Source organism: Hoplias malabaricus, chromosome 14, assembly GCF_029633855.1.
Source record: "Hoplias malabaricus isolate fHopMal1 chromosome 14, fHopMal1.hap1, whole genome shotgun sequence".
NCBI lineage: Eukaryota > Metazoa > Chordata > Actinopteri > Characiformes > Erythrinidae > Hoplias > Hoplias malabaricus.
Genome location: NC_089813.1, coordinates 34,749,347 through 34,772,771, shown reverse-complemented (window position 1 = coordinate 34,772,771; position 23,425 = coordinate 34,749,347). Strand labels below are relative to the sequence as shown.

Below are 23,425 nucleotides of genomic sequence, written 5' to 3'. Positions count from 1 at the left end.
TTGGCCCAAAGTCTCTGATGTGCTTCAATGTTGATTAGAAAGAAAATGTCACTAAATTACAAAGAAACAAAATGTTCAGAAGAGTGTTTCTGCTGTACCTTCATGATCTGATCTCCAACTCGTAAGCCCTCCTCCTCTGCAGGGCTGCCCTCTTGAACACCCGCAACAAAGATGCCCACATCATTCCCCCCGGCCAGTCTCAGGCCTACACTTTCACCCTTCTGAAAGCTAACCATCATAGTGTTTGGTCTGAGAGAGAGAGAGAGAGAGAGAGAGAGAGAGAAAGAGAGAGAGAGAGAGAGAAAGAGAGAGAGAGTGAGAGAGAAAGAGAGAGAAAGAGAGAGAGAGAAAGAAAGAGAAAGAGAGAGAGAGAAAGAAAGAGAAAGAGAGAGAGAGAGAGAAAGAGATAGATAGAGAGAGAGAGACAAAGAGAGATCTCAAGTAAACATCCAGTTTCGTAGTAATAAAACCCATATATCTCCAGGATAATCATTTTCAAAATAAAAATCCATTAATTCAGCTTTCCTTTTCAATTAGCACTCAGCCTTCTTACAGGCACAGCTCACAAAACCGTCACAATATATTAAGCAATGTGTACACTATTAAGAATGTGTTTACACTGTTTAAGAAAACTGTACACAAAATATCAATAATCACAATTGCGTGACAAATATTCAAAATATTTGTCATGTTATTGTAACATCACAAGTGTCATCACATTAAAAGTCCTAGTTACACAGTTAAATACAGCTCTGCTTCAGTAACACATTCCATTTAAAGTGTGTTATTCACCTGTGCCCAGCACAACTCGCTGTGTTAAAGTGCTCTGGCACAGAGACAAAGCTTTTCCATCAACACAGGGCACAAAAATAAACCTTCCCCACAGACAGCAGCAGGCCCCACACACACACACACACAATTTCAGTCTCATGAATATTCATGAAGCTGACTGTAGTGTGATCAGGCATAGAGAGAATGATGGAGGGAAGAAAGGTCTGCAGTGGTGTACAAATTCTATGACCCTCAACACAGTCTTCTCTCTCTCTTTCTCTCTCACTTGCTCTTACTTATCCTCCCCCACCCCTCTCTCTCCCTCCCTCCCTCCCCTTCTCCCAGAGCATCTATAGAGGCAGATCCACAGCACTATGCAGTTTGTACGGGGCTCTTACTTTCATAGCACTATGCAGTGAATTGAGGGGTGGTGTCTATAAGAAGCTATAGAAGTGCTCATGTCTTACACTTTGAGTGGTTAACGCATATAATAATGAGTCTATGTAGGTCTGTTGATGAACCAGTGTATGGGGAGAAAGTGTATGTATCTATATGCATTTCTGTATGTGTGTGTGTGTTAATATGAATGAGTGAGTCAGCAACCAGCACAGCAGATGTACATTACTCACCCATACATCTCCTCATCCTCTGGACTGGGCCGCAGTAGAATTTTGGGTGTTGTCTTAACTGCTGCTGGAAAATACACATTGTAACTGTTTAGTTCCTATATATATATATATATATCATATGCTGTAAACTGTAAACTGAAGCAGTATAAAGTCCCCATGAATTTGTCTGTGCAGTAGGAACAGTGTTTTTCTTGGAATACCAGACCTCCATGCAGTATTTCTGGATGTCTACAAACTTTTCTCTCAATAAAAGTGTTAAAAAATCGTGTTTTTTTTTTTTTTTTTTTTTTTTTTTACAGAAATTTTGGCTTTACCTGGTGGCTCCTCAGGTCTTGGCTCTGCTCGCTCCTCTGGCATTGCTACTGGTTCTTCAGGCTGTACCCTGTATGGTGAAGAAGTGGCAGCCATCTTGGGTAGTCTGCTCTGGGGGTCTTCCCTAAAAACATGAAAAGGACCAGACATTCAGCAGAATTACTTCACGGCACAAATACAAATATTTCATAAGCAGATATATGTGATATAAGAGGTTATAATAAAATTATTCTATAATTTCTCACATACTTTGGTCATTTTTGATTTATTTGTGGACTATTGAAACAGGGAAATTAAAGCTGTTGTTTGAAACAGATGAAACAAAAGCAGCACTTCTATTAATAACATAATTTTACAATTTTGCTTTTCACTTCAGTTTGTTAATGTGTTAGTTAATGTGTTAAGAAGAATTACATTATTAATGCCCTTGGAGAAATACCCTTGATTCTCTGCATTTAACCCATCCATGGGACTGAACACAAAAACACACACTAGTGAGCAATTTTTCAGCCACAGTGGGGGCAGTGATCATAAACCCACAGTCAGAGTAGCAGGCTGTCAGTCTTAGCGCTTGGGGAGTAGTTTGGGGGCTTAGGTGCCTTGCTCAAGGGCACTTCAGATGTGGATGAATTTCTCCTGTCTGTCCTGGAAATTCAACATGCGACATTCCGGTCTCAAGCGCACTTCTCCAACATTAAGGCCACATGCTGCTAATTATCTTAAGCTTAACGTTAGTTAAAATATCCGTTCAATTGAATACAATTAAAATGGTATTTTGTTCTGAGAAGATGAGCAGTCATTTCTATTTATTTGCTGCATTTAACTTAGAAAAGGCATGTAAACAATATGTACCTATTTTTTATTATTTACTTCTTTATGAATGTATTTTATTCATATGATTTCCAATATGGTAACTTCCACCCAAAAAAGTTCATAATAGAAATTGCGCAACAACGTGCTCTAGTATTTTCTCTTTTGTAATTTGACCAGAGGAGCTCTCATTTTCTCAGGAATTAAATGAATGTGAGGAAGGCTTGAGACTGAGCCTGTGTTTGAAAACAATACAAGCCTGTGTGACAGATTACCCTGGGTGCAACAGGCATACCTGGCGTTCTCTCGCGGCACCTCGGTGGACGAGTGTGAGGAGAGGTCAGACTGCCGCGACCTCTGGTCATCCTGTGGTGAGTAGGAATGGTACGACTCCATCTCAGAGATATCTGAAACCAGAGGCAGACAGGAGGGAGTCAGTGCACAGCTGAGGTTCTACTCTAATGAAGCCCACCACCACACAGGACCCAGGAGAGAATTTAAAGTCCCCCAATTCCACAAACACAATGTTACTGTCCACTTTGTGTTAATGTGCTGAGATCTGCCTCGTCATAACACCATGGAATTTCCATCTTTGATGATAGGGGTGTAAAACACCAAATAAAGTTGATTATGGATAAAAAGGAGACAATTCAATGCATTATAAATTCTCATTTCAGCTGCTGTGGTGCATTTCAGAATAAAAAACATTACATATTATTAAGAGCTATAATCATTAATTCCCCAAAATATACGCAGTTGAATTGTCACCTTCAGATTTAAGCATTTTTACAGCCCTAGTAGTTTGTGGCATGATTTATACCTTTGTGAAGGAATCATCCAAACATTAAAATGATTTGCCTGCAAACCATTTTCACGCTGCAACCTTTAGAGCAGAGTTACAAAGAGGCAGAACTGAGCATGTGTGAGGAAATTTTATGTCTGTGTGAGAGAGAGAAAAAAATATGCAAGGGACAGTTCTGACCAAATGGATACCCTTTATGCCACAGAAAAGACAAGAGAGACAATAAGACAAACAATGAACTCTCTTGGACAGAAGAGCAGGAAGAAGATCACCAGTTTTGCTAACAACAAACGCCAAAGCCAAATATATACAGGATGTGAAATAGTAGCAACAGTTGAAATGGTAGAGCTCTACTTCTTCCAGGGTAGTTCAAAAAAGTCCTGTTAATTCAGGCAGGGTTAATGCCACCGATACAAAGCAGTGATTCAGAAAAGAAGAGTTAGACACGGAAATCAAAGCAGGGGTGAGTGTGACTGCGTGACAAAGAGGAAGAGAAAGAAATGAAAGAGAGTTGAAGGGCGAGAGAAATAGAGATCGACAGAGAGAGGGAGCGAGTTACTGTGTGGGTGCTGCTGGTGAGCCTAAGTGCATGTCCGCTGCTTTAACACAACTCTTCAGCTCCTCACAGTGCCAGCGAGGCCAGTGCAGCATGCCTAAAACACACTCTGTTATTTCTGAGGACACATACACACACACACACACATATACAGTACATACACACACCAGCCATGTGCAGCAGTGCAGCTTTGTGTAGATCTCTGAATTACTACGCAATGTTCATTTCTCTTGAATATAAGTATTTAATAAGTTTAGTGTGAAAAAGTGGCCATTGAATGAAAAGTTTATATATTTGAATAAAAATGATAATCATTTTAATATAACAATGATATTTCATGTATGTGCTACGCCATCACAGTAACAGCCCAGCAAAATAACAGTGTCATGACCTGAGACTTGTAAAGGATAACTGCTGATTTACAGGGTTTGCAGGGTAAATGGACTTTCCTTGGTGGATATTTGTGTTTTTCTCTGATGAATGAGAATGCATGTTTCTGAGAGTGAATGAGGGCCTTGCTGAGATTTTCTTTTTTGGAGCTCTGTAGGAGCGTGCATTCCCATCTGTTGGGTGGAGATGTAATTACAGCCTGTCGGACACTCAAGAGAAGACAAAACCACAGAGCCGGAGAAAGGGAGAGAGAGAGAGAGAGAGAGAGAGAGAGAGAGAGAGAGAGAGAGAAGGAGATGGGACAGCTGCAGAGTCACTCCCTCACTCACTCACTTGCTCAGCACAGCCACAAACAGAACACAGCATATCACATCTTCTCCACAACAACCCCTGGCTATTTACATCACAGCACTACTGTACAACAAACAAACAAACAAACAAACACACACACACACACACACACACAAGCCAGGTGCAGCAATGCAGGTTTAAGAAGAGCATTGGGACAAGAATATACTGAGAAAATGTGCTTAGTATGTAATGTATACCTATATTAATGCCTAAGCACGCTCTCACTCTTACACACACACACACACACACCCCTTTTATCCTGACTAGTGGTGATATGGTGATAGATAATAACGATAAAAATATATGAGAGTATCCATATAGAAAGTTAAAGGGTCCTGAATGTCATTTTCTACATTGCCCCAGATTTGAATTATTCAAATGTTTTATCTTGTATATAATAATATTACTATTTATTTAAAATATTTTAATCATATTTATCTCAAACATGATCCTCCTTTTGTAAATATCTGATAATCATTATACAAAATCTATATTTAATATATTCCCCAACAGCATTTTTTCAGCATCCAACATTTTGACATTGTCTATAGTTTGATATCTTTTATGTCTTTTGTTATGGAGCTCAAGGCCTTATGATGTTGAAGACATTAATTAAATACATTTGAGTGGTAGTGCACCAATGGCAAACATCAGGGGTTTCTCAGAATCTCAGAGAGCTGCAGAAACGTAAACCAGGAACCCCACAGAATGCAAATAAACCATAGGTTTTGTTTGTTCAATGTATATATTCTCCCAAGAATATAATGGTGTCATATGAATAATCAGGTTGCTATGGAGTCAAAATAGAAATGCTGGAATAGTGGTTAAGACATTACCAATAATACATATATAAACTAGACCTCCAGCATTTTTAGTAAGCTTAAAAAACGACAAAAACACCCTGCGCAAACCAGCAAGGTTCAGTCAAGTAGCTAGTGTTATATAATAGTGTTGATTTTTAGCCTTACATTCACATTACACAGTGATGTAAATTAAATGTTTCCTGTTCACACTGATTCATTAGGCTTGTCCGTTCTTATTCTTAAGCATGTCATTCAGAACAGTGTTTATTCTGGGATGTTTTTCAGTGTGATCCAGGCTTCACAGTTCAACAGTAAACACAAAGTCGGCAAATGGCACAGACGGTTTACCCCATTCCTTCCCCAGTGTGGGACCTGCCTGAACAGGCTGAATTCTGAAGCTGACTGTAGATCAGTAAAGTTTCTGAGCTTTTTGTTATTATTTGTATTTATAATGCGTTCATTATTAAATAAATTTAATAAAGCTAATTATTTTGGCATAAACAGCCAAGCAAAATATGTGTTTAATAAAAAAAGGTCTTGCTGGAGTGTTTTGTAAAGTGCTATATGATATAACATGAATAATATCAGCCACATTATCCCACTGCCAATGTTTCTGCACTGCTGAGCTTATGCCATCTGCTACTGTGTACACAATATCAAACATTAGCTGTAAATTATATCGCAAAAAAACAAATTACATTTAAAAAAAATAGCAAACATCAAAGATTTTACTTGTCATTGACTCCAAGTGACATTGACTTCAATTTCTTCAATGACTTAAACACATTAAATAAATCAACACACAAAATAAACAATGAATAAAATAGTTTATTGATAAGGGAGAGTGTTAAAATTGACGTTAGCAAAAAACAAAAAAAACAATTATATATATTTATATATATATACAGGCACAGATGTGAGAGCCTCACAAACATTAAGTGCACTGTGTGAAATTTTGCTGTGGCACAGTCAAGAATAAGGATTAATGGCAACCAGAGAGTATGTACTGCAGTGGCTCTGACGTCCTTCAGCTAAAAGTATGACATATTATCTGTAAAAAAAGAACAGAAATAGAATCGCTCTTGTAGAACAGATCGCTATGTTTTCTCACGGCATCTCTCTGGCATCAAAATGCTCAGTAAGTCCACGCCAATCTTAGAAAAAGTAAAGCATGTTTTTTTTTTAAAGTAACAAAGTAGCACTAAAATGACTTTAACAAATGAACTGCCAAGAAACCAAAGGTGACGTAACGCCACTGGACCATACCTCCACAACAGTGTGCTTTAATATTATGCATTCTCATTCGGAACCATTAATTAATGTGTTTCTAAGCGGCGACTTATTTCAGGCCATGTGCCTGGCAAATGTGCATATGATATCACTAATCTGATTTATCTGATCCAATTAATGTTATCTGCTTTTAATTAAAGTATGATGCAGTAGAGCAAAGCAGGCAGAGCAAATGGCTCATTAAGCCTGATACAGTGCTAGAGCAGGGTCAGGGCCTGTGTCAGGCTAATAGAGCTGCTCCAGATGCAGGTTCTTGTAAGCATGCAGTAGGATATCTATGTCAAAACTGATCCTACATCAGCACTATCTCTGAAGTGGGATTAGGACCGCACCATGTGGGAGTACACTATGGAGTTCTTTTCAAGGGTTACCAAACTAGCTGCCCCTGAACTGAACCCTCAGTTTTGTTGCAGTGCTGGAACACAGTGAGCTAACTGATGAGGGTGGGTTGAGAGGCTACTGTTAGAGAATTCTAACTCACCGTCAGGCTCAGAATCACTGTCCGCGAGAGCAGGGATCCGCACCAGGATCTGCCTTTGGTCCCTCTGCACCACCAACTGCAGCTTTCCCCGAGACTTCTCAATCAGCTTCCCCGCATCACTCAACGAGAGGTTCTCTGTCACAGTCCCATTAATCTGGTAAAAGGCAAACAAATATTAGCTTTTATTATTATTTAAAAAGTTGTAAAATGAGTAATTTTAATGTTATTTGTTTATATATTTGGTATTTCTTTTTATTATAATAGTTTCTTGTTCTTACATGTAGTTTATGGCACAGTACAGTGGAACCTCTACTAACGAACACCTATACTAACGAACTTTCCAAGATACAAACTGGGCATTTGAATATTTTTTGCCTCCATCAACAAACCACGACTCTAGAAACGAACCGGCGACTGGAAATGGCCACTGACCCCAATCGGCGAGTCTCCCAGTGCGCCCAGACTCGAGTCATTGACCCATTTTCTCTCGTTCTCTCGACCCTCGAGTTTTAAGATTAGCAAATTGTAGTTTTAGCAATTTAGCATTAGTGTAAATAGCAGACATCGAAATTCGTGCTGAGTTAAGCCGTATCTACGCTTCGTCTCCCCACATTCACCGCCTACTCTCCGTTATTCCACCTACCCCCCATCATACAGCTCCAGTCTCCCCCTCAGCATACATATATCAGTGCAAAAAGGGTGACTTTCGGGGTGGGGGCTGGAACGCATTAATTGCTTTTCCATTATTTTAAATGGGGAAAATTGACTCGAGAAACAAACTTTTCCACTTACGAACCAGGTCACGGAATGGATCAAGTTCGTAGGTAGAGGTTCCACTGTACTTGTTTTTACTCAGTTATAATGAAAATGGGCGTTTCCTATGTTTCTCAGCTTAAAAAACGAATAGAGTGTATTCAACTGAACTGGAACACTCCGGATTGTCAGACTGATTGTCTTATTTCACTCTAACAATGAATTTTGTAATGTCCAATTCAAATCAAAATGTATTTAATTGACGAGTTAGAGCAACAGCAGAATGATTTTTATGTCGTATAAAGAAGAACAAAGAAAGAGAAGATGACACGTTATCCGTGGCTTTAAGAAAGCAGGATCTGTCCTGTGGTGAATGAAATTATGTTCTGAAGAGGAGTCATTATGCTTTATGCACTGAGAATGATATCATTATGCAGCAGGTCTGATAGGCACCTTCAGAATGATGTCTCCCTCCTGCAGGCTTCCGTCTCTGGCAGCTAGTCCACTGCTGGTCATTTCTTTGATGAAGATCTGGCTGCCCAAACGAAGGCCATATTCTGTAACAAACCATTTAGAAAAGCTAAAAACTCTCCAGTTACAATAATCCCGATCACAAGTGCAATGACCTCGATCTCGATCAGAACAAACTGACCTGACCACAGTCGAGCCCACCCTGAGGCAGGCAGCTTCACAGCCCAGCAAACATCTGGCAATTCAAAGCCAATCTGATCCACGGGTCACAATAAACTTTTCCATGCCCTAAAAAATTCTCTAGGCCCTAATACTCCTCACAAATGAAAAAAGATATTGAGTCCAGCAAAGAGAATAAGCATAAATTATGTGCAACATCTTTTACACCGTATATAGCTATAGTTTATTTAGCTATAGAATATTTTCTTTCTTATATCTTGCAACTCTGATCATATAAGGAGCATTTAATAAAAATGACAGTTTCTATTCAGGAAAGTAAACCATTTGTTTAAAGGAATGGTGGTCTTTCCCAGTTTAAAAAAAATAGTAAATTCAAATTTATGAATAAGCAGTAATGAGGGTGGTAGTGAACGATAGTCTCCATTCACCATTGCCATGTGCTGTGAGGCGCTGGTGAAACGATGAGGGGAGACGAGGCGTTATATGTGAAATCATAAGACACGCTCCCTCTCTGGCAATTGCTCGAATGGGTCACCATAAATAAATCAGATTAGAATGTATGTATGTATGTATCTTTACACTTTTACAACGCCTTTCTAGACACCCAAGGACGCTTTACAATCCACACTGCTCAGAACGCTCAGAACACTCAATCCACACACACACACTGGTGAGAGGCGGCAGCCAAACGCGCACAGCGTACTCTCAACCAGGAACGACCGTCCACCTGGAGGACTGCATCGGGCACTAGGGTTTAACCCAGGATAGAGCACCAATCCATATCTGGGCTCACACATACAGACACTCATTCACACACCAGGACAGTTATTACAGAAGCCAATTCACCTACCCTCCATGTTTTTGGACTGTGGGAGGAAACCCACGCAGACACGGGGAGAACATGGAAACTTCACCCAGATGGGACTTGAACCCAAGATCCCAGCGCTGGGAGGAGAACGTGCTAACCACTAAGCCACCGTGCTGCCCAAAAATATCATCACAACTAGCTGAGAGAATATAACAGCCCATATTTCAGAGGAATAACAGCCCGTATATGAAAGGAAAAGAGCCAGAGGGAGAATGGGACACTAGTTATGCCAGCTGACCTCATTATAAACACTTGTTTTTTTAATGCTGCACCTGCAAAGGTACATGCATTACACCCACATCTGTTTTAAATCACACGCAGTAATTTTACCACACTCAACCCTCTCACTTTCTGGCTAATGAGTGTTTCCAATTATCTACCTCACAGAGGCTTTTCTCAGTTAAGAATCTGTCTCTCAGATAAGATCCTGAGGTGAAAGTAAATTACTAGATCTAAACCAAAGTTGCACAACACCTTTCCCACCTTCATTGGGCCGGTTCTTCACCAACAGCACATTGATGGGAGTATCCAGGGGTTCCAGGTGGCCCCAGTCTTTCCCACGTCCCCTGCTGGGTGAAGGCGAGTGCTCCTGCAACCGGTCTCTGCCGTGACTTCTCAGCATCCTGTCATCTGAGCGTGGCTCATATTTCCTGGTGTCATATCCTGGTCTGGGGTCTCTCTCGTAACTTCCAGCAGGACTGACCCCTCCCCCGCGACTGGGCTGCCTGTTGTATCGGCTCTCGGGGCTGGCTCCACGCTCCAGCGTTCGTCCCCGACTCCCATCTCGTCTGTATCCCCTCTCTGGGCTGGGGGATCTCTCTAGGCTGCGGCCCCTGCTGCGCTCCCTCCTACCCGGTTCGTAGTCCTTTCTTCGGTAGTCTGGCTCCAGGTAGCCCATGTGGCCCTTGTCCAGGCTGCGGTCACGCTCACGGGGGTAACCCAGGCCCCCGTTGCCCCTAGGGTAGTCAGAGTCCGGATCACTGTGCGTGCTGCGGTTGTCCTCAGGGTAGTAGCTGGACAGGTTGTAGTCCCTGCTGTCCCTGTCGGGGGATGGTGGGCGTTTCAGGACAGCAACCTTACGAGGCCTCTTCACTGTCTGCAGGGACATACAGCAGGTATATGAAATAAAAACACAATGCTGTGACTATATTCAGGAACCATGCATGATTATACCAAGATTAAAACAGCAGTTCCTGTAACATTAACACCCATTTCTTTATACTCAAATACAGCTGATATACCAAGGCATGCCTTAACAAGTTTGCCTTAACATACTGCTGCAGATTTACAACAATTTAAATAATAATAATAATATAAATAAAAATACATTACTATTATAAAATAATAATGTAATAAATATGAATCAAGACAAAACACAACAGAAATACTAAAGGTGATTTATGGTCATTATGTGGCAGCACAAACAAGGCCATACACAGGCCAGTCACATGCCTACTCACAATTTTGGCCACCTTCCCACATTTTCGAAGCTGCTGCACCGCAAAAGAATGAGACACATTATCCATGGGGATGGCATTGACCTGCATAACCCGGTCATTCTCACTGCCAAATACAAGAAGAACAAACAATTAAATGAGGTTCATATATACTAGAGTATATACTAGAATCTAACGAGTGGTAGAGTTCATCTTGCACGAGAGAATCAAAAGGAGACGTACTACAATAAGCCATCAGCTGGGCCGCCCTGTAGAACATCAGACACGATGATGGAGGTCTCACCGCTTTCCACATTAGGGTTATCCCTGCCCCCAGACACAGCTATGCCAAACCCCATCTTAGCATCCTTAGACAGAGAGGAAAAGACAGTTAAAATGGCAGAGAAAACTGTGTCATAGTTCACAAACGAAGGGTTGAGAAACTGTACAGCAGTGACATTGCAAAACAGGAATAATAAAGCAGTTAAGCATCAATGTAGCATTTGTGCTCTAGAAATTCACAACATTACACTCTTGTCTGAACACTAGAGCTAGACCACTGATGTACCACCTATCTGTGTTATAACTGAGTGTGAGGTGTTGTCAGACAAAACTGTAGCTGGCTGCTTTTATTTAAGATAGCCCTCTACAGTCCAATGAACAATGCATTTATAAATCATCTTTTAGGAGTGTGTTCATTACAAAACCAGACTTTTTGGATAATTCCATGTTGGTGACAGTCTTATCCTCTGGATAATGTGACCTATGGGCAAGGGATTGTACTCTTTCACTGCCTCAACTCCAGCAAACAGCTATGCCTCACTGCCTACCTAAATTAAAAACCACTATACCTGCCTTTAGCAAGGAAATAAGAGTCTAATGACTGCCTATTACAGGCTCGCTGTAAACCTGTCAACCAAACTAAAGCAAAATTACAACAACTAGAGACTGACACTGGAAGTGTGGAAAGTAGGGGTGGATCCAAATGAAAATCCGGTCACTGATACAACAAACATTATAAAGAATTTATTATTCTAAGACATTGTTTACATGGTAATAATCAGATGTCAATTGTTTTATAGTTAAACAATGCTTTGATATTCGATATAAACAACACCTGGCAAGCCTAGCTTAGCCTGACCTCGCTTAGCCATTTAACCAGGTGTTTCTGGCATTTCCAAAACAGGAAAGCCCAAAACACAAACCTATTTCATTGGAAGGTCTGGAGAAGCTTTGGTGCTTCATATCAATGTCTTTGTTTACATGTGGTTTTTATTATGTGAGTGTGTTGTACAGAAAAATTTGTAGGGCATGACTAATAAACGTACAAATGAAAAAAGGAGCACAGTTTTTTCATAATATTTAACACCAGCATCAGTGTTTTTCTTGTTCATTTTATTTAAAAATATAGAACATTTTGTTGATTTTAAAAATTAGTTACTTATTTATACAATGTAACTAGTTAGAGTAAAGCATGTGAAGTTTAATGTAGCTGTGCGCAGCAATATGGAGGTTTATAAATGCACTAAACACCACAAAATGTCTCCCCACCACTTCCCTTTACAATATTTCAGGCAAAGACACACACTCACGTTAAATAAGACAAATTTAGCAGTCCTCCCTCTCTGTGTGAGATATAATAAGTGTGTAAATGTTGCAGAGCTCTGAGCCGTCCTGCTGAGCTTGTGGACAGCAGAGAAATGTAGCTAACTAGTGAATGCCAAGCCGAGGCTCTAGCCAATGCACATGGTGTCACGCCAAACACAGCCCCAGAAACACACATATGGAGCATGTGCCTGTCTTATTTCCTATTATTTATTTATATGAAACTTTATAAATGACCCCGTCCAACTCCACTGGGTAATAACGCTGTGTTTGAGGCTCTGAGCTTTTTCCAGAGTTACTGAACCGCAACGCGCCCATGGATGAAGCCACAGAACCTACTCCTATTGGTTCCAGCTGGGAACTAATTTTTCTGGTTCGTAAACCAGTTTATGTTCGTGGAAACGCACTGAATTGTTCCCAATTTAGTTCTTGAACTGGAACCCTTAGGTTTCTTGCTGCCAGAAAAGCACTATGTGAAATATGGCTGGACAAGCAACAGACGGTGTAGTAACACCACCTTAAGTTCTCTCTGTGACATAACATTCTTACTCAACATTCAACATTAGAAGTCAATCAGTCAGTCAGTCAGTCAGTAAGAGAAAATGCCTCTTTAGGCCGCCCCAGTAGGAGGTCTGACAAAAATATGAGCATCAGAACTGTTCAGTTCCTCAATTGTGATGTCTTAAACCCATTTAAACAACACATTTTCACAAAATAATCTAAATACTGGAGTAAATTCTCATGTTGTCTATAAACACTACTGCTCCTAGTGTTGGCTTTGGAGACAAAGCTCTACAACCGTTAATGCACTTTCCCCTAGCACCCCAACAACACTTCATTTGGACAAAAAAACTCTCACAGCAGCTGATTTGTTCAGGTTCTACTATGTCATTAGTATCATTAAAGATCCACTGATAAAGAATCTATATTAAAACAAGCTTTCTAATATCATATTAAACAAAGTGTGAAATCTCACTAAGCAGCTACAGCAACTATTCCCTGATGGTATCTTAGCAGTACAGAGATCTGCCTATTGCCCTTCTTTTTCACAAAGCATTATCATCATGCCCTTGAGCAAGACACTTTAACCAATGCTGTGGAAAGATGACACTGTGTTCATTTCAAACATTTTCACTGGCTAATAAAATAAGACTTGTTGTAAAACAGGTTTTGGAGGAGCAAAATGGGACAGACTACTCACGCAATGATAAGTGCTGGCTATTGATTAGTCAGATAAATGGGAGTTTAAAATGCCATGGGAAAGAGCTGCGGACACAACTAGCTTCCTGCTTTTTCCTAATTCGTCCACTTCAAACTGCATCCTCCCTCTGCCCTGACCTTCATGTTCCTGAGATACGACAAAAGACTCCTTTATCTGACATGCCCATTGCACATGTCAACACACCAAGCTATTTCCTGGACATGTTCGACATCAAGATGGCAGCAGATAGTTGGTGTGTGTGTGTGTGTGTGTGTGTGTGTAATAGATTTTTCATGCCGAAGATGAGAAGAGCTTTTCTTGTGCAGGGAGATAGAGAGTACATGAGAAAGGGAAAGGGAGGGAGAGAGAGAAGGAGAGAGAGAGAGAGAGAGAGAGAGAGAGAGAGAGAGAGAGAGAGAGAGAGAGAGAGAGAAATGGGACAGATATGTGACTGTGCACATTTTTTTAAATGAACATAACTGCTTAAAAAATACATAAACATAAAATATTGTATATTTGACTTAATCTACTTGGATTAATGTCACAGTTTTATGTAAAAAAAAAAAAAAAAAACAGTATAATTATACAAAGCTAACCTGAAAAAAAAGTCCAGTTTTACTTCACAGTCACATAAAAAAGCCCCTTCACAGTGTTGTAATAAGGGATGTACTGGTAATGTCTGGTGAGATGTAGTAAACCCTTTCCAAACGTGTGTGTACTAGGGCTGCAACTATCGAATATTTTTGGAATCGAGTGATCTGTCAAATCTTTTCATTGATGAATCGAGTAATCGGATAAAATCATACTTTGTTTTGTGTTTTTAAACAAATATGTCAATAGTGTGTTATGCAAAATGAAAGGCCTCTTAAAATGAGCAAGCAATTGGCTGTTATTCATGTAGTCATAAATTAATTGGTTCATGTGTTGAATTCATTATTACTACCTTATGTATGGGGAAGGTGTGTATTGGGATGTAAACTGTGAGTGTGTGTGTGAGTGCGCGCAGGTTGCGTTCGGTTCAGGTGATGCAGCATTGACGATGTACTATTATGGTTGGCCAGATCCATTTTACAGTGTATACCCTACATGGTCCACCTTGGGCAGCGTAAAAGTTTCCCACAATTTAGACATTCTCTGCCTTTTACGCACCACCGGTATCATCATTTTCTGCCATTGCCACAGACAGCAAAATAAATCACACCTCTTTAAATCTTTGAAATGTGCCTCAGTTATAAGAGTCAGTGTAAAACAATGATACCGGAGCTGCGCAGACATCTGCAAAGCGGGAGTGATATGATCACAGAGACATTTAAAATGGATGGACATTGGTGACACAAATTAAACAAAGCTTCGAGGCAAAGAATTTTTCGTATTCGAATTATTCGAGTTACCCGAACAATAACTTCAGCCCTAGTTTGTGCGCTTATATATTTATCTCTGGGTGGTTGTTTACAAACATTGTTATAAATCCAGCAGTCTTGTTTATTTAGTCTCCGAGTCTAAATTATAAACACAATAGCTCCTCTGGTACAGCACAGCGATACAGTACCACATCTGATATCTTCATGAATACAGGAGGTCCTCGGGTTACGTCAGTCCAGAGTTACGATGTTTCGTGATTACAACACATCTCCCATTTACTGTATAAAGCCTTGTTTCGACTTAAGTGGTTTTGCGTTGTAAACGTCGTAACGCGAACTTCGTGTTTGGTGTGCGCGACTTGGGACCGAGGAGGATAGGTGTGAGGATAGGATAAGTGCTTACAGTATGTTATTTACATACACTATATACGTATGTTCCGACTTACACTGAAAAACGGTTTACGACGTAACGTAGCAACGGATCAAGTCGAGGACCCCCGTATAGGTCCCATTACATGAATTGACCATTTTTAAAATGATGTATACTGTTAAACATGTAGTGGTGCTTTAGCAAAGGCAACATATTTTAGAACTGAGAAACATAAATATATATAAAAAAAACGTTTGAATGCATTAAGTCCCTTGCATGATTTAATGGTTCTTTTTCTACACTGGAAAAACTGTGGTACATTAAAATAATGTTTAAAGAATGTCAAAGAACCTTTTGTCGCTCTAAAGTACAAATCTGCTGCTTGTTTTGTTCAACAGTGATTGATTAACTATTTTTTATTTATGATATTATTTTATTAACTAATATCCTTAAAGCAATCATTTTAGCTGTAAGTAGAAACAGTTCTAATGAAGGTGAAGTAGTTACATACCCGCTGTAGAGTCACAGTGTACTGCTCCCATACCGTCTCCTCCATTCCTGAGCTCTAAATAAAAAAAGAAGAAATATGTTGTAATCATACACAGTAATGAACTACAAATAAATGCTGACTGGCTAGAACAAAATTGCAAATGTTGAACGGCATATTGTGATAAATGGATTAGACCTGACGTGTTTACAGGGTTTTGTTTGGTCTTTTTGTATAGATATTGTCATTCATTTGGTCATAAGGGAAGACTACAAAAAACCACAACAGAAATGAGCAGGAAATGAAACACACCCATTTTTGGTTCTGTATTCAATCCCATTGGATCAGAAGTGGAACAGAGACAAAGAGGTAAAACTTAAATTTTGCTGTGATTTCTTAACACAAACACAAACACTGACTGCTCTGATTCAATCAGAAATTAATGTAAATGTTCTAGACTGATCAAGTCAATAAACTACTGAACTTAAACTTCACTTACTAAAGACTGATCGTTATGTTAATTTATCCAGTCCTTTTGGAATCAGGAAATGTGTTTGTGTGCAGAGTCATGTGCCCTTTATTCAAAATAATCAGATACATGTCACAGAACTTCAATAATGTTATTGACATCTGGTCAGATCCTACACTGCAGCAAACAAGACAAAGGCCTGATTAACAGGAAAGCGTAATAGTATCGGTGGGCATTAATCTCTGACAGATAACCCTGCAGTCTCTAATCAAACAAAATGAATATATATTTAATTTTATTTTCTCAGTAACATTACTGCAGTGACAGAGAGACTGCAACGTTTTGAATAAAGATTTTGTGATATGGCAACCCGGATTTTTCATAACTTACATTATTTACATTTATAGTTACTGCCCTCTCTTACTCCAAGCTGATCTCATAAAAACTAATTCAAGCAAACTACTGACTGCCTTTCAAACCAATAGAACACAAACACACACAGCTTGAGGGCATCACTGTTCCGAGATGAACAGACAAACATCACGGTCAATAGTGCTGATCATAGACCCAGCCTGACCCACAAACTCTGCATATACACTAACACAAACATCAACAACACAAAGACAAAAAGAACTGGAATGTCACAAAAATTATTATTCTAACCTAATTCTAACTTACACATGCACATTTTCATTTAAAACATATTTATTTAACTTGGCTCTAACTGTCAAAATGACCCAGACTCACAGTAGAGCTGGGCGATATAAGCGCATATCAACATCACGATTTATTGTCTATTTTACCATGATTACGATTAATGAAAGATTATTTTGTTTTTGTATTTTTGACCCTCATAGTTCAGTGAAGAGGACTGTACTGTAAATATGCTCCAGTATTAAATACTTTTTCTAATGTCTCTGGGAGCTTGTTCCCCTCTTGTTTTTTGAGCGCTGTTTATATTTGGTGTGTGATTGTGCTTTAGTCACTGAAGTTATTTTTCAGCATTTACATTTGACTTGCTTTTTGTTCAATGTTGTCTTAATTATAGTCAAAACACAGCACCTCCAAACCACAGACGCTGTATTTTTCTTTGGTACGAGAGTCGCTTGGTCGGCCTCTGTATTTACGTTGCTTCCATGTGGCAGATAGGTGCAGAAGCACATGACTACAGCTTGGTAGCTTGGTAGATTTTAAAGAGACAGTAAATGAACACACAGTGGGTACATAACAGAATAAAAATAATCATTATAGACAAGATTATGTTGATTTGAAGTTCTGAATATCGATTTCAATTCATTTTCGATTAATTGCCCAGCCCTAACACACAGATATATAATAGCAAGGCCCTTCATGTGTACCACAGCTAAACACAGGACTACTAAGGAGTTCTGTAATATTTATGGACCATATTATTAAATAAAATATAATAAAATAAATATAAATATAAAATAGCTAGGTAGGACATTAATAGATTCAAATATATTTTAAGAGAACAATGCATTTTCAGCATTTTTATACCTTTTATATACCTTTATACCTTTTACCTTTTATAAAAACTAAAGTATAACATATCCATGTTCCCCTCTGTTAATATCACTACAATCAGTAAGTGTTCCATTCAATGGAAAAGTGTCTATTCCAGTGTTCCCATCCCTTGTTCCAGAGGCTCCAGCACCTGATCTAATGATGACTGAGGAAATGATCAGACCATTGATGCCAGCAACAGACTACACAATATTTTTATCTTTCATGACGTTCAGATTAGTGCTATAAATTTATAAATTTGAGCCGTGTCTTGGTCGGGAGACTGGCAACACCCTGCCTACCCTTGCAGAATGGGCTGGAGACTGTTCACAACAGGGTTAAGATTGACTGGGTTTACTATAGTACCACCACAGTGACAGCAAAATGTGCCACAAAAGTGACCGAATGTGTATTTATCGCACATATTTTGAAATGAATTAGAGAACAATAAGTGTGTGTGTGTCTCTGTGTTCAGCCTGCCTGTGTGTGTTAATGTTATATGCAATTTGTAGCTTGGCTGCTCTAAGAAACGCATGCACACACACACACACACACACACACACACACAGGCAAGAATAGCGTGTTTCATAGAATTCCGAGGGCAAATATCTTCAGGCACAATCCTCCCATTTAATTAGCACACTAAGAGAAAAGGGCCAATAGTGCAAATGTGTGTGTGTATATAAAGTCTGAAGGGAAAAAAAGGAATAAAAACAAGAGAGAAAGAAGACAGGGTAGCAAGCAAAATGTTATTAATTTGCACACAGGAAAGCAAGGGGCTTTAATGGCTGAAAGTCTAGTGTTGCTGTGAAAAGACACCCTGGAGGGGGCACATGTCCTTCACAGGGCGACACACACTCACACATATGGGCAATTTGAGTCCCCAATCCACCTACTAATGTGTGTTTTTGGACCGTGGGAGGAAAATGGAGCACCTAGAGGAAACCTATATTTGTATTATTAAACTAAATTTTGGAAATGTAACATATTTATTTTAGCTGTGGCATGTGCACAAATCCCTGAGAAAACCTGCAATAAACGGAATTGTTGTCTTTGTTATGTTTTTGTTTTACCTGCTTGACCTCTGAAAGTCGTCTTAGAAAATGCTCTAATGCACTGAATAGTATTTGGGATGAACAACCTCTGCCAGCTATGTAGGTGAACTACAATAACAGACACGCCACTGAAACTGAGCATTGCAACTTTAAGCCATGTTAAACTTCTCATCCCTGTATTGCATGACTTTTGCGTGATCATTTTCAGTAAAAGTGCTGGGTAAATTTAGCATTCTCTAGATTATGACATGATACTGTACAATTCCTTTTCTGCAAGAGCCTTCAATCCTCTCTATAGGTGCATTTGAACTATTTAAATCTTAGCTCAGAAGTTTGCTTTCAGTGCTTTGGATTTCACTGCAGGTACATCTCTCTGCTCTATCTTGTTCTGTCCCTCCTGAGAACTAACCCAATAAGCCCAGCATACTCCTCTGCAGCATTCAGCTCTTACTTAAAGGATAGTGATCAGAACAAGGTCAGGATTGTGCTGTGGTCTCCAGCATGTCTCTCTGGAGAAAGCTCCCGCGGGGTCCATGAGCACAGGCAGCATGTGGGGGGGCAGGGAATCACTGATAATTCTTCACCTACTACTGCTTCACCAGCAGTCCTGTACCACTGCCCCCTACATTAACAGGCCCTTACACAGCTGCCCATGTAACTTAGGAGTACAAACTCATAAAATCACATCCCACAATTAGGAAAAAAACAAGGTAACCACTTTTTCAAAATTAAAACCATCCAAATTAAACAGCCGTGGTCAAATCACTGGCCAAATAAGTTAACAGAAATGTTAACACACTCTGCAGTAGGGCTGGACGATATGATCAAAATGTACTGTGCAGAAGTGTCAGGCACCTAAGATAATTATATACATTTAAACTAATGACTTCTCAGTCAGCGTGGTGCTTGTATAAAGTTATATATAATCACAGTAAATACAGAAAAAAAATAATATAATACCCATTATAAATATAAGATATATTTTTTTCTATAAAGTAGTAGGTGAGAGTGAGTTTGAAGAACAATGTTTTGTTCAGATTCTCGTTGTTTTCATGACATTATTTAAAATCATTATTAATTAACTGGTAAAACTAGGTATTGGATGATAACCTCAATTAATACGGACTGCCACGAGGAGTTATTTGGAAAAACTTAAACCAACACATTCACACACAGAATATCACACTCACGGGAACAGTGTTATATGGTTTTATTCCAACGTTGGGCGTTATTTGTTGCTGATCAGATAAATAGCTTTTTAAAATCTCAATCTCTGGTGCCTAAAACCTTTGCACAGTACTGTATGTCTCAATATACTTCTATAAAATATACTACATTTTGGTTGATATGATTCCTGTATCAATATGAACAACATAAAAGCCACAGAAAACTGCCAATAACTCAAAGAAACATGGCATCACCTCATCACATGAATTATTGTCCAGTCCTATTTTGCAGGAAACAAACTTAAAGTTTAAGCACAAGCTATATGAAAGTGTCAAACAAATAAATACAGTGGAATTTGAGTTCCTAACTTGTGTTTATTGATAGTCAGAAAACATTATTTCTTACTAATTCAAGGAATAAGGTTTAAAAGACCGTTGGTCCTCCCCCCCCCAACGGTGTTCGGAAACTCTAATTAGGCGTCTTGCCTGTGACGTAGATGGTGGACAACAACTCTAGAAGCTGCACTTAATTTAATGCAAAATGACGAAAAGGTGTGTTGTTTTTGGCTGCAATCATTCAATGTACAGTGGGACATCTGTGAACAAATAGCCCAAAGATCCCAAAATATCAACTTTAAAAGGGCACTTTGGAAAGGACCATCCGCTCACTCTGTTATCTGTAGCTCATTTCATTGGCGCTTTTCCAACAGTATGGGCATGTAAGGAAACCAACGAAAGGTGTTCAAGAGCCTCTGTAACATGGAGGTAAACAGGGTAAGGACACTTACTTCGCCTGTTTTAGTTGGTTTTAGTTAACGTTAGCTTGACTTGCTAAACTCGGTGGCTCAGATTATACTTGGCTACGTAGCTGCATTACGGAGGTTTATAGTGTCGGATGAATTAGAGTTCGACTTGGATCACATTTACTTTATTTATTGTCATGAATAATGTTGGTTATTTAGCTAGATACTGTCATAACAGTCAGTCATAACGGTGTTTTACCGCGGCGTTGTTCAGCTGTTGTCCACCAGTGACGTCACGGTTGCGTACAAGAATTTCCGTAGCGAGCTCGGGTTTTTCCTCAGGTTTTTTAAAATAAAATTGTCAGTTTTAAAGCAAATTAAGCTGCTATTTTCATTTTAATTCATACTTATATCTGTCAGTAACTAAAACAATGTGAAATATTCATGGAGGTCCATTAAGTGGTGCTTAGTCTTTAAAAGGTTTATTTACCCTGAAACTTTCATGGCACAATTTCACCTGTTAGTTTGAGGTCTACTTTTTCATTGCACCACATAAGAACAACTAGCCAGGAGCAAATATGTAACTTCAGCAGCATTAATGGAAGACGACTTAAAGAAAAGGTGATAAAGTGTGGTTACAAGAACAGACAAAATTCAAGTTGCGAACAGAATAGATACAGATATACTCTGTTTTTGTTATTTAATGCAACGTGGCCCTTTAAAGTGAAATGCAGCAGGTGTGACCCTCTTTGTGCCACCATGCTACAGCTAGCAGCACCTGAATGCAGAAGCAGCCCACCAGCCTAGCCCACTGGCAAAAGGCTCCTGTTCAGCTTACACAAGACACCACACATGATGAAGAGGAGATGTGAGAAGTCATTATATCTCACATGTACTGCAGACAAATCACACACACACACACACACACACACACACACCTGCAAACCGACAATGGATGCATCAAAGAATGAGCCGCAAAGATTCCAAGCAACCTGAAAAAGGCTCTAGCTACCTAAACAAGAGCACATGGATTTGATAAATATGCACACAAACACACACACACACACACACACACACACACACAAACAGAGGCTGGCTGTTAATTCCCAAGGCCGGAGCCCCTGAGCACACACCTGAGCTTAAACAAAGGCAGCTCACTGCACGGCTGCACTAGCAGAAAAGCCAGAGCTGTGGGACTAAAAAGGGAGAGTGGCCAAGCCAGCTGATGCTGATGAAGCCGCACTTTCAACCCCCTGCTGGAGCAGCTGTTAGCATAGACGTCTACAGAAAACATCATGCAAGACATGGCAAAGTCAGCGCAGCCAGGCAAAAGAAAAGAATAAATAATATATGCTGTCTGAAGTGCCCTTATATTTTTACAGTGGTGGTAATAGGATAGGTATCGTGATGTCTACACTACAAAGCAATTTTATTTATTATCCATAAAATCCACTGAAGTTTTACTTGGGTTTGATTTGCCATGAAAGTCCCTGCCTTCATTTCCTACATAATTATGAGGTAGTTTTTTGAGGAATTAAATTATTTGAACGCTTGGAGCCTATTAGCACCACTGGTCAATCCATCCATCCGTCCATCCATTATCTGTAAGCGCTTATCCAGTTCAGGGTCACAGTGGGTCCAGAACCTACCTGGAATCATTGGGCGCAAGGCAGGAACACACCCTGGAGGGGGCGCCAGTCCTTCACAGGGCAACACACACACTCACACATTCACTCACACACTCACAGATACTTTTGAGTCACCAATCCACCTTCCAACGTGTGTTTTTGAACTGTGGGAGGAAACCCACGCGGACACAGGGAGAACACACCACTGGTCAATTCTACCACTTATTACAAATACTTATTTATTTACGGAACATTTAACATAAAAGCCCTCTATGTTTGCGTTAATGATTTAATTAGGCACAAATATTGCTTACCATTTTTTGTTGTCATGTTGTCTTATCACAATAAAAGCAAACTGGACCTTACCAAGTGCTAAACACAAATGTACCAAGTCACACAGCTGACCACACTAAAAATACACAGTCCACCTGAGGGACATGCAGACAGAAACACCTGCTTCCTTCTGACACTCATGAAAATGAGCAGAGGCCAAAATTAGTCTTTAACTGTGAGAAAGAGAATTTGAAAAGCCAAGCAGGGAACAGATGGCTCAGCAAAAGCAAAACAGAGCTTTTCTACAATCAACAAACACAATCAGAGCAGACACAGCACAGACACAGCCTCGGAGCTGCAGAGAATCACAGAACACGGTGTCTGAGTGACAGTCCAGGCCCAACCAGGGTAGAGATGATATGAAACTGTACTGTCATCAATGGAAAACGATACTATTGTTTTAATATCCTCACTGCATTGTTAATATAGACTGGGAAATAATAGTGTTTCCAGTACTGGTGCTGGAGGGCCTTCTCTTTCACAGCTGATTGCTTTCCCTTCTTTAATTTTCCACCACAACTCAGTAAGGTAATAAGCTTGTTCAAGTGAATTACGACTACTGGTAACAGTGGGGGCGGCA

General features: G+C 39.7%; 1 protein-coding gene across 10 annotated transcripts in view; it reads right to left on the bottom strand.

Moving 5' to 3' along the window:
* LOC136666394 (tight junction protein ZO-2-like) overlaps positions 1-23,425 on the bottom strand; it is a 106,013-nt gene that overhangs the window by 11,669 nt on the left and 70,919 nt on the right. For 8 of the 10 annotated variants that reach the window (XM_066644557.1, XM_066644551.1, XM_066644556.1 and 5 more), the window contains 10 exons: positions 15,952-16,005; positions 11,147-11,271; positions 10,928-11,030; positions 9,951-10,563; positions 8,402-8,505; positions 7,196-7,349; positions 2,818-2,929; positions 1,715-1,836; positions 1,401-1,464; positions 99-249 (listed from right to left, as the gene is read on the bottom strand). In XM_066644557.1, coding sequence (XP_066500654.1) covers positions 99-249; positions 1,401-1,464; positions 1,715-1,836; positions 2,818-2,929; positions 7,196-7,349; positions 8,402-8,505; positions 9,951-10,563; positions 10,928-11,030; positions 11,147-11,271; positions 15,952-15,996 — 1,593 coding nt within the window. In that variant the 5' untranslated portion in view covers positions 15,997-16,005. Of the gene's footprint in view, positions 1-98; positions 250-1,400; positions 1,465-1,714; positions 1,837-2,817; positions 2,930-6,240; positions 6,476-7,195; positions 7,350-8,401; positions 8,506-9,950; positions 10,564-10,927; positions 11,031-11,146; positions 11,272-15,951; positions 16,006-23,425 lie in introns of those variants that run through there. The other 2 variants (XM_066644548.1, XM_066644558.1) reach the window with 2 other exon arrangements.